This window comes from Epinephelus fuscoguttatus, linkage group LG15 (assembly GCF_011397635.1).
Source record: "Epinephelus fuscoguttatus linkage group LG15, E.fuscoguttatus.final_Chr_v1".
NCBI classification, from domain to species: domain Eukaryota; kingdom Metazoa; phylum Chordata; class Actinopteri; order Perciformes; family Serranidae; genus Epinephelus; species Epinephelus fuscoguttatus.
The window spans coordinates 15,953,372-15,971,705 of NC_064766.1; the positions used below are offsets into that span (position 1 = coordinate 15,953,372).

At 37.7% G+C, this 18,334-nt stretch overlaps 1 protein-coding gene across 2 annotated transcripts in view; it reads left to right on the forward strand.

Annotated features, from left to right (window-relative positions):
- Positions 1-18,334, forward strand: part of LOC125902096 (guanine nucleotide-binding protein G(olf) subunit alpha) — a 52,440-nt gene that overhangs the window by 3,608 nt on the left and 30,498 nt on the right. Inside the window, exons 1-4 of one of the 2 annotated variants that reach the window (XM_049598225.1) lie at positions 11,201-11,990; positions 12,246-12,318; positions 13,100-13,154; positions 13,279-13,398. In XM_049598225.1, the coding sequence (XP_049454182.1) occupies positions 11,852-11,990; positions 12,246-12,318; positions 13,100-13,154; positions 13,279-13,398 (387 nt within the window). In that variant the 5' untranslated portion in view covers positions 11,201-11,851. Of the gene's footprint in view, positions 1-11,200; positions 11,991-12,245; positions 12,319-13,099; positions 13,155-13,278; positions 13,399-18,334 lie in introns of those variants that run through there. The other variant, XM_049598224.1, reaches the window with a different exon arrangement.

An 18,334-nucleotide genomic window follows, 5' to 3' on the forward strand; every position in this document is an offset into this window, starting at 1 on the left:
TATCCAAAGATTTATGGAGATAACTTAGCTTTTGGCTGTTGGGCCAAGTTTGTTCTTAAAACTAATATAGTATACTATTGTACAAGAATGCAGTATACTTAAGTGTTATGGCCAGTGGTGTATAGTATATAGCATAGTATAGTAGTATGGTATAGTAGACTGTATGTAACATGATTAAGAATACAATAATTTACTGTATAGAGGCCAAATAGCTTTTGCTATTAGGTTGTACAGTATAGTATATTCCTAATTCATTTTAGATTATTTTTTTCGTTGTATAGGATAGTAGAGTGCTGTGTGTTGTAATATAGCAGTCTGTGGTGAAGTATGGCAAGTCTGATCTCTCCAGTGACAGCAGATAACAAATAGTATTTTGACTTATTGTTGCACATATAGAGTTGACAAATAAATGTACAGCATAGTAGATTAGATTGTAGTATAGTGGCCTTTAGTATAGTACAATACAGTGTTGTACAGTATAGTGTAATATAGGTGATATTTTAGTAGGCTATAGTCTAAAAGTGTAGCTGTCCATGTGCTCTTTTTTGTGGGCCTTAGTGCTGACATGATGAATTGATCCACAATGTAGAACTCACTGTTTTCAATTCTGATGATCAGTTTGATGAAGATACTAAAGACGTGTTGGTTACATCTCGACATACGATAAGAATTTCTTGCTCTAGTATTTTAGTGGGAATGTTTAATTTCTAAGTTGCTGTACGGTGACACCGCCATGACTTATCAATTTTAAGGCATCAGTTAAGGCTCTGGCAACTTGTATTGTTGCATTGATGTTATTTTGGGCATTTTATAGAGTAAGTAATTAGAATTACATAAACTTTATCTGATTGCTTAATTCACAAGTGTTCATTAGCTGAAGCCCTTATCTGTTAAATTGTGTCCATATAAATTACAAGGCTAAAACACTGTTAGGTCATGCATTTTATTACCTCACTGGATGTCCATGATTGATAGTTTATGTAATTTATCAAGAGATTTTCCAAATATCCGCCAGCAGCATCCCAGTATTGTCAGTGGAAAATTATCTAGATGGAGACTTAGTATCGGGCTCTATAACCCTGTAACTCTGCTGGTTACATAGATTTAGTTTATTGTTGTTTTTTTTAATTACACATAGAGTAACCATCTCTATATTATACATATAGGATATCATAGTACAGAAGTTTTCAAAAAGGTCAATACTAATGTTTCAAAAGAGAAAGTCTTCATTTACAATTAAAAGAGCACTCCATTTTCAGTTTTAACGCACACTTATCATATTGCATGTATTTGCTTTACTTTAAACAGTGTTATGCTTCTTTACTCCATATAATAAATGGCTACCAGCTTAATTTCCTGAGTAAACAGCTCCCACTAATTACACACAGGAAGAGATGGTTCATCCTAATGAAGTCACACAGGGAAGTGTCATACATTCTTCCATGAGCCCCTGTTGAAAGCTATACAGTGTGTATGTGTGTGACCTGTGTTACTGTGTCATTTCAGCATGTCATTAGGGTTTGGGCGACTTTCTTCACCACTATAGAATCACAATTATTTTCTGAGCTATCTGTCCTGGTACACCCTGGAGCCTCAGTGGCTGCCACGGGCCACTTGTGTTTTTTTTAAGAGGCCTTTCGGGACTTTATACCCTCCAGGTCTCCAGTAGGACTCCTGTTGCATGCCAGAGGACTGAGGTGGTTTGTGTTCCTCTGAAAGTGGACACCTTTCAAATAGTGTTACATTTCAAGGCAACGTATGCTAGCTAATCTGGGTCACTTTATCTGTTTGTATTTGCTGCAGGTATTTAGTTGAATAATGATAGCCATAAGGAGCTAATGTTTATCCTGAGCGGGCCGCCATGTTCAGCTTGTGCTGGAGTCGGAATCCATCAGTCTCAGTCATTAATAGTGTTTGATCATGTTTGATCATATAGAACCACATTCTTGGTGTCTTACAGTGTAATTTTAGACATAGTTTAGCTCTCAAATTCTGAAAAGATTTAAAAAATTACCACATTTAGATAAAAATAAAGTTACTGAACATGAAACTAGCTCTCATTTCTGACAGATAGGACCAGTTTAATAATGCACACAGATCACCTGCTCTGATTCATCTTAGGTGCGGTAAACCTGCTGAATCCAAGCTTTATAAATCAAAGTACAGTGGCCTGATATCAGACATGCTATGTCAATACAACAAACAGTACATGTAGCTCCAGCATGGTTTTACATATATCAGAAAAAATCTAATTCAGGAATTTATGATGATTAATTGAATAGTCCGTCTGTTGGAAATCAAACAGCTGTTGGGTATTTTGATTCCAGTCAGTTTATTGTTTCAACCATTTTAAAGCAAAAATGCCTAATCTTTACCAACATTTACATTTCTCAAATGTAGATATATTTGCTAGTCTTTCTGGGGAAAATTATGTGGGACGTTCTTCTTTTATTTTCTGACATTTTATAGACCAAACAACCAGTCGATTATTCAAGAAAATAACCAAATATTAGATACTAAAAATTATTTTACAGAAATAAATCTTAGGGTACATCACTAAAAAGTTTCTGATCAGGCTCCTGTTAAAGTCTTTAAGAAGGCTTCTTCATTTGAAATAGATCAAGATAGTCCTCCAAGCACCTATTAACTGTAAAGCAAGATGGTTTATGTTCATTAAAATAAGGCAGAGGTGTTTCCACTGGAGTTCTGTTGCCTTCTAATCCAAATTTGGGTTTGTTTTAGACATGTAAATTCAAGTACATGATTTTTATTTTTTGTAATTAAAGGTATCACGAGCTTTCCACTTAATGTGGAAGCACTGTTTTATTTTAAAAAAAAAAAGCAAAACAGTTATTATCAAATGTGATCGACGAGATGGCAGTTCAGAAAATCTGAATTTCTTTAATAGAGTTCCTTCAGACTTTATACTTTGGTACAGGAATACAGTGATGGGAACTGGAAGGCAAGTTCCGATTATTTCTTGGAAAGGAAGTTACTTTATTGTTAGGTCTCTTGGATCAGATTCTGTACAGGCCCGTGATAATATCTGTTACAGCTTTCCTAGATGTCCTTAGCTAGCCGTTTCATATCTCAGCCTTATCACCCTTCATGAGCCTGAACAACAGGCTGCTAGCAATGCAGTGCATTCCACAAGACGATCACTGAACTGAGGCAAACAGGCCAATGAATAGCCTGTTGGAAGTCACTGATTGTCATGTTTTTGTCTTTTTTTGTGTGTGTGTGTGTGCATGTGAAGCTTTATTTTGGAAAAGCTTACTCAGTGGAACTTAAAGGCCCTGCTGTGGGCCCTCCCCTTTAAATACCAGGAGAGTCAGGTGAACTTTGCTTCAGTCTAAATGGGTTTTATCATTGACCGTTGCTGAACTTTGCTACTAACTGAGTTCCCAGTTAATGTTATGACCAACATATTTATGATACTGATAGTTGTATCAGATGAATCAAAGTGAACCACACCAAGAGGACATTGGACTATGTTTGTTCTCCGGCTTTTGCTTACTGTATAATTTGGACTTTATCAAGAGTCTCTGCCCCTTCAGACAGTGATATAATATAGTTCCTTCCAGGTTTGTAAAAAGGCTAATTTTAGCCGGATATCATTTGGATGTGTGCCTCGTTTTTACAGTACATGCTTCAATTACAGTCGGGGCTAGTGAATAAGTGCAGAAGATTTATATGTACTTTTAAGTGTCAGATATTGTTAGATTTATTGTAACACTTAACTGGCAGAAATAATCTTTGCCCGGCCAGAAAGCCCATGTATTTGGCTATATTTAATGTATTTATTGAAATGCAGTAATGTTGCAGAGCCTCCAAGTTGAAGCTGTGCATTCTTGGAGAGGCTGGTCATTAATTAGCAGCTATTTTTAAGGGCCTTTGTGGTTGCCATTTTGCAGTACAGGTCCACTCTCACGCTGAAAATAGTAAAAACATCTTTGTCAGACTTTGAAAACAGAATCGGCTTGCAATAGGGTATTTTTAGATTGTTGTATTGCTGCGTTTACTTAAGTAAAGGATGTGAAAACTTCCTCCAACACTGCACATGCACACTTACTGACAGAGACATTCATCATGAAAGATAATTATTACTTACAAATATTGTAATAAGAGTTTAAGGCTCCCCTCCAGACATGTTGGAAAGCATATAAAAATAATCTGGGTAACACTTTCTATGATGCCCATGTCTATGATTCATTATAGACATACTTGTTATGTGTTATAATCTGCTTATGATTAATTATTATAAGCACTCATAGATACTAATAATAGTTTAAAACAATTAAATAATTCTAACACATTTAAAGCATTTTATAATAACTAAGAAGGTCAAGTATCATAATACTTCATAACTGCTGGTAACTCACTGGATCATAGTGTATTATAATTCTCATAGTTCTGCTACATTATTATTATTTTATAATGCATTATCTTCACTGTTATTTTGCATTGTAACGTGATTGTGAGTCACTGTAAGTGACCATTGTTTTCTTTAAATAAAACATAAGTATGTGCAAGGACAACACACAGAACATTTTTGGTGAAAACTAAATGATGGACATTTACATTTCATCTATGTAATGTTTCGGCACAAGGTGCAGTGGTTGACACTGCTGCCTCACAGAGAAGGGGTTCCAGGTTTGAACCTGCTGACTGGCTCAGGGCCCTTCTGTGTAGAGTCTGCACGTTCTCCTCATGTCAGCGTGGGTTTCTCTGGGTTTTCTCCAGCTTCCTCCCACAGTCCAAAGACATGCAGGTTAATTGGTGACTCTAAATTGCCCGTAGGTGTCAATGTGAGTGTGAATGGTTGTCTGTCTCTATGTGTCGGTCGTGGTGACCTGTTCAGTGTGTACCCTGCCTCTTACCTAATGTCAGCTGGGATAGGCTTGCGACCCTGAACAGGATAAGTGGTTATGGAGAATGAATGAATGAATGATTTCCCCTAAAGATCACACTAAAGTCTCAGTTGACTCAAATTAGAGATAATACTTACTTACATACAGTAACTTATAATCACATAATAATGCAGTATAACAGTGATGATAATGCATTATAAAAAGACTATAATAAATTACAGCTATGAGAATTATAATACACTATAACCCTTGCAAAAAAAATTATAGTGAGCAACCAATTGCTGGTAAAGCACTTTATAATGTATTATGATTATTGTTAGAAACTATAATTAATTTCTATGAGTGCTTATAACTAATTATACAGTGCTATAAGCAGATTAAAATGCATTATAAATATATTCATAATGCATAATAGACATAGTAATCTTCTTTGAATTATGATATTGTGTGACTAATATCAGGGGTGGGAATCACCAGTGGCCCCACGATACGATATTATCAGGATGCTTAAGTCATGATACAGTATTATTGTGATTTTAAACTTATATGCTGAGTATTGTTATTACATATATAGCATTATATTGTGATGTGTTAACTTTTTTCAACTGAAAAGTATGTCCTCAAAAGAAAACTTAAACATCTGCTTTATCTAATAAGATAAAGTTTTCAGTGTGTAAATGTCACTTCTATCATTTTTTATTGCTGTAAAATATGTATAGTGTATTTATGAAGCGATCGATTTTATATTATTTTAGTAGGCTACCAAAAGTCTAATTTGTATATGTAAAGTTAATAGTTTATATAATTAAAAGAAATCTTTACTTGATATCTGCGTATTGCTACAACATTGCCTTGCAAAAATATTCAGATATGGTGATATGATATGGTTTTATTCCAGAAAAGAAGTTACAGTTTGAGGTTTTCATTTAAAGTTGAACTGCCAGACACAGGATTTCTCCTACTTCACTGAGAAGTCAGTTCTCAGTGTATGCTGTATGCAAGGGAGGCTTCAAGTTTCTGCATTACACTCATGTAAAGTTGCACAATGGACCATGAATGACTTCCAGTCTAGTTGTAAGGCCACAAAATTGTGCTGAAACATAAATATCTTAAGCTCAGGTTGAAGGTGGCATGGAGTAACTTTCTTTCCTCTTCAGCAGATAAAATTAAAATCAGATAAACCTTAACAAACACACACCCTAAACAAACCTCTATAAATACACACCCTTTTTTTTTATCTAGTCAGGAGGAGACCACAGCGAGGTAAACATAAATATCAGCACTACTGCCTAAAAAAAGGGACGATAATTCATGCAACAAAAGCTGATTCTGTATCAGTCACATGGAGCTTACAGCATGTATGCGGTGCTGCCTCTAACCACTAGAGAGTGATGTGGGCCAGTCGCTTGTTTTGACCTTGCTTCCTGAGGTGGAGAGATGGGATTCTTTTTCCCTTTTTTGATGGTGGTGGGGGTGGTGGGGGTTGTAATATTTTCACACCACTATAGGTGAAGTGAGGGTTCCAGTTGTGATTTGCATGCCACACAACTTTGTTACACACATTTGCCTGCATGAAACTAGTATTTGCATTGCATTTGCATAATGGAGACAATAACAGCACACGCCTTGGTACATATTACACAGATCATAATCATTCATGGTTGCCTGATGCTCTTGAGTGATCTGAGCATTTGCAATGTGAGAATACAGTACAGTACTTTTGTATTTTTTTTTTTTTTTTTTTTTTACTTGACCTTAATATAACAGTGTGTATGTTAGCCTAGCATTAGCTCAACCTTAAAGACTGCCTACTAACTTTTACCAGTTGCTGCTGAATGATAAAGACTTTACTCTCCTCCTCACATACTGACAGAGACATAATGAAATATGTGTGCTTCCTACAAATAACTCAGTGGTAGTGTACATGTCTTGGTTACTGTAAAGACAAAGCTGTACAAACCCACATCCCATGTTGGCCTAGTTCAGAGGAAGCCGAGCTAAACATAAATGTCAGACAATGCTCACAACACTGACAGTCTTTCTGTTTCCTCCTTATTGGCGAAGGCATGACTTACACCGCAAGAGTGTCATTGTCGTGGTGCATGACCTTTTTTTTCTTTCTTTCTTTTTTTTTTTTTTTAAAAAATTCACATATATTGTTTAAAGTAAAGAGAATTAAGGGTCCCTCTGTCCTGTGGTGGTCTCTAGTTGAGTGCTGATTTATGTCTTAGTCTTTTGTAGGCAGACATTCATTAAAAAAAAAAGTAATTGTTTCTTTTATTGGCAAAATTGGGACATTTGTAAGAAGAGTATGTTGACTGTTTTTTCAAGAAAACATCAATAGAAGATTGATAGTTTGCTCAATATGTTTTTTTGTAAACTGTATCATACTTAGTGGTATTTATTTTGATTGCCTCAATGTTGTACCACTGGGACATGCAGTATTTTTGATGATGACTGTATGGTGACCTAATCAAACTGAATGTCATTTTTATGTCCTATAGTAATACTACAATTTTACAGTGAGATGATACACTGTATAGCTTATGATTTTGCTTTGATATTTTATATGATGTTACGGTGATTATCATTTTGTACTCTGGCCAGTGCATGTAGTTGGCCAGCTAGTATTTAGGGGTTTGCATGATCTTTTTTAGCAGGTATGTCCAAATTTCTTTTTGAATGGGGGCCAGATTAGATAATGTGAAAATACCTGGGGGCCAGCTGCTTCTCACGTCACATGGTCATTACAAAGAAAAAGAAAACCACATACAAATGAGATACAAGTGTTCCTTCGTCTGAAACCGTCAGCCCTTACTTTCGACTTCACGTGTCTTTGCTGTGGCCATGTCTGCTGCTTGGCAGGAAGTGTTTGCTGCTAGGTAACCTTTCGTTTGCTTGTTACCGCCTGTTTATTAAAACACATTAGATCCACCTGCGTAGTTCCTTCTTAGTGCATGTCTACAAACTGTATGATAGTCCTGCCATCATGAGGTGAATGGTAACAGTACAAAGTGAACTTGCTTGATTTACTAATATTATGGGGCAGGGCACATATAGTTTATTATAGGAGACAAACAAATCTGTGTCTACTTGCCACCCCTTGTCACTGATGTAACCAGCAGTCTCATCAATTTGTGATTCTTCTTTCTCAGATTGTTTATTTTGAATCATTTTTAGAGGCTTGAGGGGTAAATTTACACTGAATTCACAAGAAAAAAAGCAAAGATTAGAGGAAGGTCTGAAAAAAACTATTAGTAGTATGTTTATTCTTCTTTGTGATACTGAGAATTATTTTGTGACCTCTTAAATTTATCTCATGACCCCCAGGATGGGAATCACTGCTCTACAGGATAGTTTAATGGCCGTCAAAGGAGACTAAAATAGAGACATATTGGATGAAAGACCCCGATTGAGCAGATTTGCATGAATTTACTTTATTTGCTGCAGTGTGGGAAGTACTCACCTGCTTTACTCAAGTAAAACTTGCAGTACAATAATAAAAACCCAGTAGCTAACCTGATTCCCACCCGCAGCCCTGTTGTGCATGTCATCCCCACTCTCTCTTCCCCTTTAAAGCTGTCCTATTGTATAAAGGCAAAAAAAAACACAAAAATATCTTTAAAAGAAAAGTTTCTCATTTACATGTAACAAAAGTATTATCTGCAAAATGTACTTAACATATCTGATGTGAAAGTATTCATGCACCAGAGTGCCCCCAGTCAGTTATATTATTGTATATTGTGTTATTGTGACGACTTTCTCTGGTGCATAAATGTGTCATAAGTGATTAACTGCTGTAGCTGTTCAAAGTGGAGCTGAATTCAGCTACTTCCTGTATGTTTAAGTAGTTGAATGTTACAGTGCATCATATTTTATAAACTGATCATGTTTATTTGTAGAATCTTAATCTGCAAAGAAAGTATAATTGTCCAATAAATGCAGTGGACAAGCGTAAAGCAGCATAAAATGAAAATGCTTAGTCAAATACAAGTATTTCAAAATTGTACTTTAGTGCAGAACATAAAAATATACTTTTTACCGCTGCCTTGCTGCACACACAGAGATTGCAATTGTGACATGTACATTTTGTTTAAATATTTATAATGTACAAAATGACATTACAAAGGAGGAAAATTCATTTTGTAAATCACAGTTTTCATGAATTACATTACACTGACCATAGACTAGTCGGTTTACTACTTTCACCAGTAGGGCCCTGGTGGAAAGTTACTAAAGTACAATTTTACAGTAGTTGTACTTTACTTGAGTATTTCCATTTTTATGCGGCATTATACTTATGCTCCATTACATTTGGAAGCCATTGCTGTGCTATGGAGCTATAGAATAAGTTACCCAGCAGTATATGAAGTAGTTGACATTAGCACCACCTTTACCAGCTGCAACGAATCTGATATGGCCCCTTCCTGCATAATGAGCACTTTCACTTTTAGTTTAAGTGAGTATTTTGATGCCAATACTAGTAAGGTTTTGAATGCAGGAGTTTTACATGTAGCAGAGTATTCTTACACTATAGTGTTGCTGCTTATGCTGAAATAAAAGATCTGAGTACTTCCTCCACCACTGCGTATGATTACTTTTCCTTTAGTAAAAGCTCCGAGAAGTTTCTCCAATATGTATTATTAGTGCTCATTCTCTCAAGGACCACCGTGATGGCCCCCAGATCTGTAATCAGCCGTGGAAGAAGTACAGTAGGCCTACTTAAGTAAATGAACTTAGTTACTCTCCACCGATGTATAATATGGATATTAATACCCCTGAAAATGGCCATTTTGCAAAATGAGTGCTTTTACTTTTAATACCTTAGGCTCATTTTGTTGATAATACTTCTGATCTTTTACTTGAGAAAACTTAAAACAGTATTTTTACACTGTGGCATTGCTACCTATACTTAAATAAATGATCTGAGTACTTCGTCCACATAACTGTAGTCGTTTTTTCTCAAGGACTATAATGATGGCCCCAGGCCTGTAATGTTAAAGTATAAGTACCTCAAAATTGTACTTGAGTCAGTGCACTGAGTTACTTTCCATCACTTTATAATGTGCATAATAATATAGTATAAACCTCGGAAGGGGCCATTTTGCACAATGAGCATATTTACTTTTGATACTTTAAATTCACTTTGTTGATAATACTTTCGTACTTTTACTGCAGAGACAAGGACTACAGTTATGGCCCCCAGGCCTGTAATGTATAAAATATAAGTACCTCAAAATTAGTACCTCAAACATACCTAAGTACAACACTGGAGTCAATGCAATGTGTTACTTCCCACCACTTTATAATTTGTATAATAATCCAGTATAAACCTCTAAAAGGGGTTTTGCTTTTAATACTTTAAGTTCACTTTGTCGATAATACTCCTGCGCCTTCACTTGAGAAAGATCAAAGAGGTTTTTTTTACATGTGATATTGCTAGTTATACTTTAATAAAATATCTGAGAAATACCTCTACCACATAAGTACACACACCACATAAATACAGTAAGCAACAAAAAGAACTATTAAAAGTAAAAGCACTAATTTTTAATATTATACATATTATAACATGATGGAAAGTAACTCAGGCCAACTGTACTTCTTCCACGGCTGATAACAGATCTGGGGGCCATCATAGCAGTCCTTGAGAGAATGAGTTATACTAGTTAAGTTATCAGATGTTTTACTAAAGTAAAAGCAATAATACCCAGTGGTGGAGGAAGTACTCAGATCTTTTATTTCAGAATAAGCATAGTGTAAAAATACTCTGCTACAAGTAAAAGTCCTGCATTCAAAACCTTACTTGAGTAAAAGTAGATACATATTGGCATCAAAATACTTAATTAAACTTAAAGTTAAAGTCCTTGTTGTTATGTAGAAAGGGGCCTATCAGACTGATACTGTAGCAGCTGGTAAAGGTGGCGCTAATGTCAATTACTTTATATACTGCTGGGTAACTTATTCAATAATAATACATCAAAATGTATAAGTTGATTTATAATTTGTATGTGTATATATCTTACTTTTCATATTTTAAGTTCATTTGGTTGCTCATGCTTCTATACTTTACTTAGACAAATGATAGTACTTCCTCCACTACTTGTAGTCCTCATACTCTCAAGGACTACAATGATGGCCCCCAGGCCTGTAATGTATAAACTACAGAGATAGGTAAAGTCCATTGCGCACGCGCGCGCGCGCGCGCGCGCACACACACACACACACACACACACACACACACACACACACACAGAGTAAACGGGTTGCCAGTTTGGGTCAGGGCCACCTCACTGACTGGAAGCCAACAAGAAGAAGAAGAAGAAGAAGAGACCCAGCCCCTCTCTGTAAACCAGCACACAGAGGCGTCCGGGTTTCCACCCCTTTCGTCGATTAGTTTGATAGCAGGATAGCGAGGGACTAAATCGGGAATGGCTCCTCTCTCTTTTCCACTCCAGTTATAAAATGCTATATCAGTGCGGGTTGTTAATGTTACAGTTTAACGCAGGTTTGTTTTCCACCTCCACGGTCCACGGTTACTTCCTGGTGCCACAGAGAGAGGCAGTGCTGAGTTAAAGAGACAGAAATACTGATAGAAATTCAGATAGAAAAAAATACTGAGAGAAGAGAGGGGTTGGAGACGCGATAGGAACAGTTGACTGGATTCCGTGGAATTGAAAACCCTCTCTCTCTCCTCTTATTTATATGTATTTTTGATATTTCTTTGTAGAATCGAGTCGTTATTCTTCGTTGGTTTGTGAACTGACAAACGGTTTGGATGACGATTGGCTGCGGCTAAAGCGGAATTGTAACGGGGGAACATATTCCTCCCTCCGACGGAGAAGCCTCGCAGAGATTTTTTCTCCTTTTTTTTATTTTACAGTAGACTCATTCCTGTGTTATTTTTAAACCACAAAATCATCCCGGGTGTTATTTTATATTTTTTACGATTCCACAAGGAAGGGTTAGGGCGACGGAAGATGGGTTGTTTGGGCAACAGCAAGACTGAAGATCAACGCATCGACGAAAAGGCACAACGAGAGGCTAATAAAAAGATAGAAAAACAGTTGCAAAAGGAAAGACAAGCGTATAAAGCCACACACAGGCTCTTATTACTGGGTAAGGCTGATTTATATGTGATGGCTATCTGAAATGTAAGCTAATCCCTTTCGTTTACCGAACACGTAGCCCCATTTGACAGCGCTTGCAATAATATGTCATGGGGGTGGATATTGATGGAAGCGAAGCTCCAGAGAGCCTACAATTAACTGGCTTCATTTCCAAAACATGTATGGTTCTCACGCTAACCTGGATGTCCCTGCTCGTGCTCATTTTGGTGACATTTTCATGTATTTTTTTGGTCTATTTTCGAAGGTGCGGGAGAGTCCGGAAAAAGCACCATTGTGAAGCAGATGAGGATTCTACACGTCAACGGCTTCAACGCGGAGTGAGTGCTATTCAATACACTTATTAAATAGCTACATTGACGCCTCAAAAATCATATCAATGCTTATTCTTATGGCTTCTCCCTTAATGAATAACACTGTCGAGGCCAGAATATAGCCTGTGAATGGATTTTCCCCAGGCACTGCAGCGCCTGTTGGGCCCAGTATCCCATGCAAAGCAGCTAATATCTCCCCCCTCCTCTCACTCTCCCTTTTCCTCCTTTTTTCGTGTACATGTACAGTTATCATACATATGTGATGATCTCAGTGTCACACAGATGCCAAATAATTAACCGTTTCCTGTGAGAGGGTGAAAGGTTGTGATCGACACAGGCCTATTGATGATTTGTTTTGCTGCAAGGCCTTGCATGGCATTGATCTTACCACTGGTCTATTTGAAACAGGCCTAGTACATGTCAAGAGTCCTGTAACTGTATGAAAATCCCCTGTATGTGTAAATTTAAAGTATTTATCCAATGGAAGCTGGATTTTTAGAGAATATGAGGCATAACTGTCATTTTTAAGCATTAAAAAAATAGGAAAATCTTGACTACAACACATTATATCTACTAATTTCTGCATTTCACCGACCACCATCCTGCATTTTATACTGCTACCTGCCTCTACACCTGTACTGTATGTTTAATTGTAATAGGAATATAGTCTAACCTGGCTGTAACCCCTATCTCGCTCATAACCACCTTGATGATAAATCTTTTGTGGTCTACTGTGGTTGATGTTTTCGTAACCGCTGCCCCACACTCCTATTCTGTCCCCATGCAGAGAAAAGAAACAGAAAATCCAAGATATTCGGAAAAACGTGAAGGATGCCATAGTGGTGAGTTTCGTCCTTTTTGCTTCATAATGTCTCTGTTGTTTACTGATTATTATTATAAGATGTTTGTCCTGTATTCATCCTGCTTAATGCTTGTTTTTTTCCTCCTTAAACTTCTGTTTTGTAGACTATAGTGTCTGCGATGAGCACTTTAATACCCCCAGTCCCGCTAGCCAACCCAGAGGACCAATTCAGAATCGAATACATCAAAAGCATAGCACCCCTCTCTGACTTTGACTACTCACAGGTAAGATGTCCATAAAGTTTCTGTGTGCACATGCTGAATATGTGTGAGACACATATGTGATTGTTTGTCTTTCCTAATGTGCATTTGTGTTTGTGTGGGTGTTGGATGGTATGTGATGACAGCATTTGCTCTTTTTATGGCCAACAATGTAGGTCCTGCTGATGTAGCTGCGAGATATCAGATGTAAATTTGCTACAGCAGACCCAAAGTTGCCTTTCTTCTTTAATTTACTCTTTTTTGTGACATATTGGAGTCTTTTTCTAACAAACCAAAGCTAAGGAGATATGCAGTTATGAATGGAAATGTCAGCTAACTTGTATGAAATCAACAGTCAGTTGATTCCATGGCTTGTCAAAAGTTTGGTTACTGTTCGTAGCCAAAACGGATGTACCATATGTAGATTTGAATGCAAGTTGGTGCACATGGGATTCTTTTCAGTGTGTGTGGTCAGCCATTCAGTAGAGCGAGGTCATGAGTTGGAAACGTAGATAATGTTTTACATAATTTTAAAGGTGTTCCTTGTTTGACACCGGATATTCAGCACCACAAAACAGGAATGACCGAGCTGTTCACAGACTCACAGAGGACTGAATTAAATTCTTGTTGTTGTTGATTAACTTTAGGCTTTTTTGGGAACCAAATGAAAGTATTAACATGCTGTTATGTATGTATCAAGTACAGGGTTAGTCTCCTATTGGTGTATTGATCTGCATTTTTGCTGTTGGTTCTTTTGGAGTTGATGGTGATCCATATTGTCATCATACTGGGGTTAGGTACTGCAATTTAAAAGTGCCAACTGTGGTTGTTTTTAAAATAGAAAAGCTGTTTTTTCGAGCTGAAACTAGGCCTATTAGTTGATCACTTGATTTTTCGATCAACAAAACAATAACCAGCAACTATTTTGATAGCTAAATAGTCATTTTAGTTGTCTTTTTAAGCATAATTTTAAAGTTCCAGCTTCCCCAGGTTGTAGTTTGTTGTATGTCTTTGTTTTATATTATTGTAAATGGGATATCCTTGAGTTTTGGACTCTTGGTTGGACACAGTAAGGCAGCCTGGGCCTTAAGAAATTCTGACATTTTCCACAGAAATTCTGACATTTTCCATTATCGATGATGATCGATAATGAAAATAATTGCTTGTTGCAGCACTGCCTCCTTTATCATTGGGAAAATATTTCATCAAGTTTGCAGTTGTTCAACATATAAAAAAGATTCAGAGGAATGAATTTCAGATGTGTGTCTTATCTCTTAGCCACATTATAGCATATGACTCTCCAACAAGGCCTCAAAATATAGCTAAATTCAGGCCTTGTGGACAGGGTGCTTGCTGGCTTTTTTGGTTCTTGCAGTTGCTCCGTGGTCTTATCCATACCATCACTTCATTGCTTTGCCCTTAAGGTGGACTAGTTACTGTATTGCTTCTTTACATCTTTTTCTATGATCCCCTTTCCAGGCTTCCCTCTCAGCAATAATATTTAATGCTACATCACAGGAATATCCATTAAAAGGATTTGAGTGTTAATTTCCTGACAGGGCCCACAGTGAGAGTGTTAACAGGGCAGCAGTAGTCTGTGCCGCTGTGATGTTGTGTTGTGTGAGGGCCGGGGCCATGGGGAGAGCCGGCGTTGAGTTCCCAGGCCCGGCCAGGCCAAAGGGAACAACATTGCTCTGTTTGGAGTGTCTGTGCTTGTCATCAGTCTCAGGCTTCACTTGTGCCGTCAGTGTCACCACTACATTGTCACTTAGTGCCACCAGGCATGATATCCAATACAGCAGCACAGGAACACGGCCAATCAGTAACCTGTGGCTTTCACCTGTTGGCGCCGTTGTGAAATGTGGAAGTATGTTTGGCCTGGAAACTTTCGGAGAGATGATGTCATGGTGAACCAAGTTCATTAATCTTCAAGGGAAACTTTCTCTTGATAAACGTGCTGTTCAGTGCACTTTAATCGATTTTAGTAGTTGTTACGTGATAAGTTAGTCCTGTAAATGGGAAGAAGAAGTAGACACTGACCTTTGACTTCCCACATTTCAATGAATGACTTGCTGTACGTGTGTATATATAGGCGGATAAACTGATTGTAATTGCTGTAGTTGTGACATTATGAAAGTTTTTATTAGGGCTGCAAAAATAGTTTTTATTATCAGCTTATTGCTTTCAGTTTTCTTAATTTAATCGTGTCTGTAACATGACGATTTCCAATTTTAGCACATAGTCCCAAAACCCAAAGTGATATCTACAAATGTCTCAACTCAAAAATATTCGATCATTATCAAAATAGTTGTCCCTTAATCAACTAATCAGTTATTTTACTTATAATTTTAGCTCTTATTTCACAACACAATCATCCTGCTCAGAATTACCTTGGTATAAAATGTACCTCACAGAGACGACATGAAGGTCTTTACACATCACTAAAATGCTTTACTGCATAGTGCTGACAATGGAGACAACTCATTAGGGTTGTTTTTATTGGCTGCTGCTCTTCAAAAAAAATCCCAACTTGTTCTTAAATTTTTCTGTTATAAAACCTTTTTCTGAAAACGATTAGTCAAAGACTCTCTGTGCCTTGGTGAAAGCAAAGAAAAGTTCTTCAGGCACTCAAAGGTAATTTAAGCCTTCATTTACTCGTATGGCTGCCTTGCGTCATGGTCTTTTAAGAGTACTGTTGGTGGAGAAGTTGGTGTCTCTTGTAAGTGATTAAGGGATGGATTTGTACTTGGTATTTAAGTCTTTTGCTATCAAACTTGCACAAAATTCTAATGTAAAATCACATGATCTATGTTTATGGCACAGATAGATGATAAATGTTAGGAATATATGCAGGAAGTGACAGGATACATATGCAGTATCTTTTTACAGAGTAGATTGTTCTCCTCACCCACCTTTATGACTGGGAACTTTTTTAAGACAACAATTTCCCCTTGTCGTATATGTAAATCGGCGTGTTTTGCTGGACTCTTTATCATCAAAGCATCCCTTTTTGTAAAACCTTTCCCAACAGCAGCCTGGGATAACAGTAGGCCCATGGAAAAGAAAGCACAGACGCAACGGTCGTCTATGCAAATGGAAACAAATGCCACTGTGGTAGCTATGCTAGCCACCCGACAGTGTCCATCGACTGAAGTGGAGCAAATTCAAATGAGCCCCTGTTTTTACACCATGTAGCTCTCTCTTTGCCAGTCATGTTAAAGCCTACATTTAATCCTGGTTGTTTGATGTTAAAACAAGCAGGTCACTGTAAGTGTTGAGAGGCATTTGAGACCTGTCGGTGTTATTTTTATACAATTTCAACAAAAGAACAAGGATTAGGTTCACAAAAGTTTATTCTTTTGTTGTGCTTCTTTTTAGGGTGTGAATTACAGTCTGTTGTGGAACGTGAGCTTCATATTATGTTCAGCCCCACCCATTGTTGGAGTGATCTATTTTTGTGTTGGGGTGCAGGATTACTGTACCAACGATGAATGGTTTAAATCTTATACTGCTGCTAAACTTGTACACATCAGCAACTGTCACTGAGCGTGTAACTTTATTTAATGTTGTCTGATGTCAGTTTACTGGCCGACCCATAGTTACGATTTTCCATTCGGGAACTTGACCTGCTTTGTGCTGCTTTTGTTGTTCACTACGAAGGGCTGCACCTTTATAGCATCCCCTCGTTAGCTTCTTGGTAAGTTCCCTATGATGAAAAGATTCAGACCTGGAAGTTTGTTTTTCCTTAAATTGATTACCTGAGGATCTGTGATGTGGGGCAGAGGGTGGCACGAAGGGCTGCTTGATTCTTGGAACCCGTGTTATGAAAGATGAACAGTCTCGAACAGTCGCTCCCTCTCTCCTTTGCTTTTGCTCTTTTTTTTTTTTTTTGCTAAATTTGTCTGTACTCTTTAACTGAGATAACCCATGAAAGTCAGGTCTCTCTCTGTGCATGGTTATCTAACACAGATATCCTATTCAAATCCAATAAATGTGATGTTGATAGTTTACTGAGGAGCTAGCTGGTTGTCTGCCTGGCTATGTATGGAGGGATTTGAGATTAGTGGCTGTACATTTTTCTCCAAGGCCAAAGGTCTCTTCAAAACTTTACCCAAAGGAATTCAAGTGTCCCCTCGCGACGGAAGATGCAAGCCATTTGCTCCACAACTTTGTTTTGCTAAGTTGAATCAGATTTAGGCCATTTTGTTCCCTGTGTCAGCCTGACCTATATGATTCAAGCGAAATATTACATCACACACACAACTTGATTAACATTGAAACTTAGGCTGGACTGAGAGTTGGTCTTCGCCGAGCCACCAGAGAATCAGCATCTCATTGCTGGTGGTGGAGGGGGTGTGGAAGTGGACTGGAAAAAGCACAGGAAAGAGTTAAAAAAAAAGCTTGTGTTAAAGCAAATTCCCTCCTGGTCTCTTTCTGTGTTATCAGTTCCTCTGTAGGGCACTGCAGCACACACTGCATTTATTCAAAGGCCCAGTGTCACACGCCTCTGTGGAAAAGAGCCCTGAGGACCATACTCTGCCCCCCCTCCCCTCTCTCTGCCCCTTCCACCCTCTACCCCTCGTCCTCCCTCCATCCAGTCCCAACGCTTGCTAGCTTTGTTGGGCCCTTCTTTGGGTTTTTAAGCCCCTCAATGTCTGCTGGTAAAAAAAAATGTCAAGTCCTGCAGAACTAATATCAGAAGAATGTAATCAGCACTGTTGAATCTTATTGATACTAGTTGAGGTGGGCGTTAAAGTTTGACTGTAACAGAAGCAGAAGCAAATACAGGCAAGAAAGCAAATATGGCCCCATTTTCTTTGTTAATCAAGAGTTTGGTGCAGCAGGTAAACGCAAAATTGATCTATGGTTGTAGAATTAAAAATAATGTGTTAAAGTATCATACTTTGGTATGATACTCAAACACAGCTAACATGATAGCATCCCTGTTAAGGTTATTCCT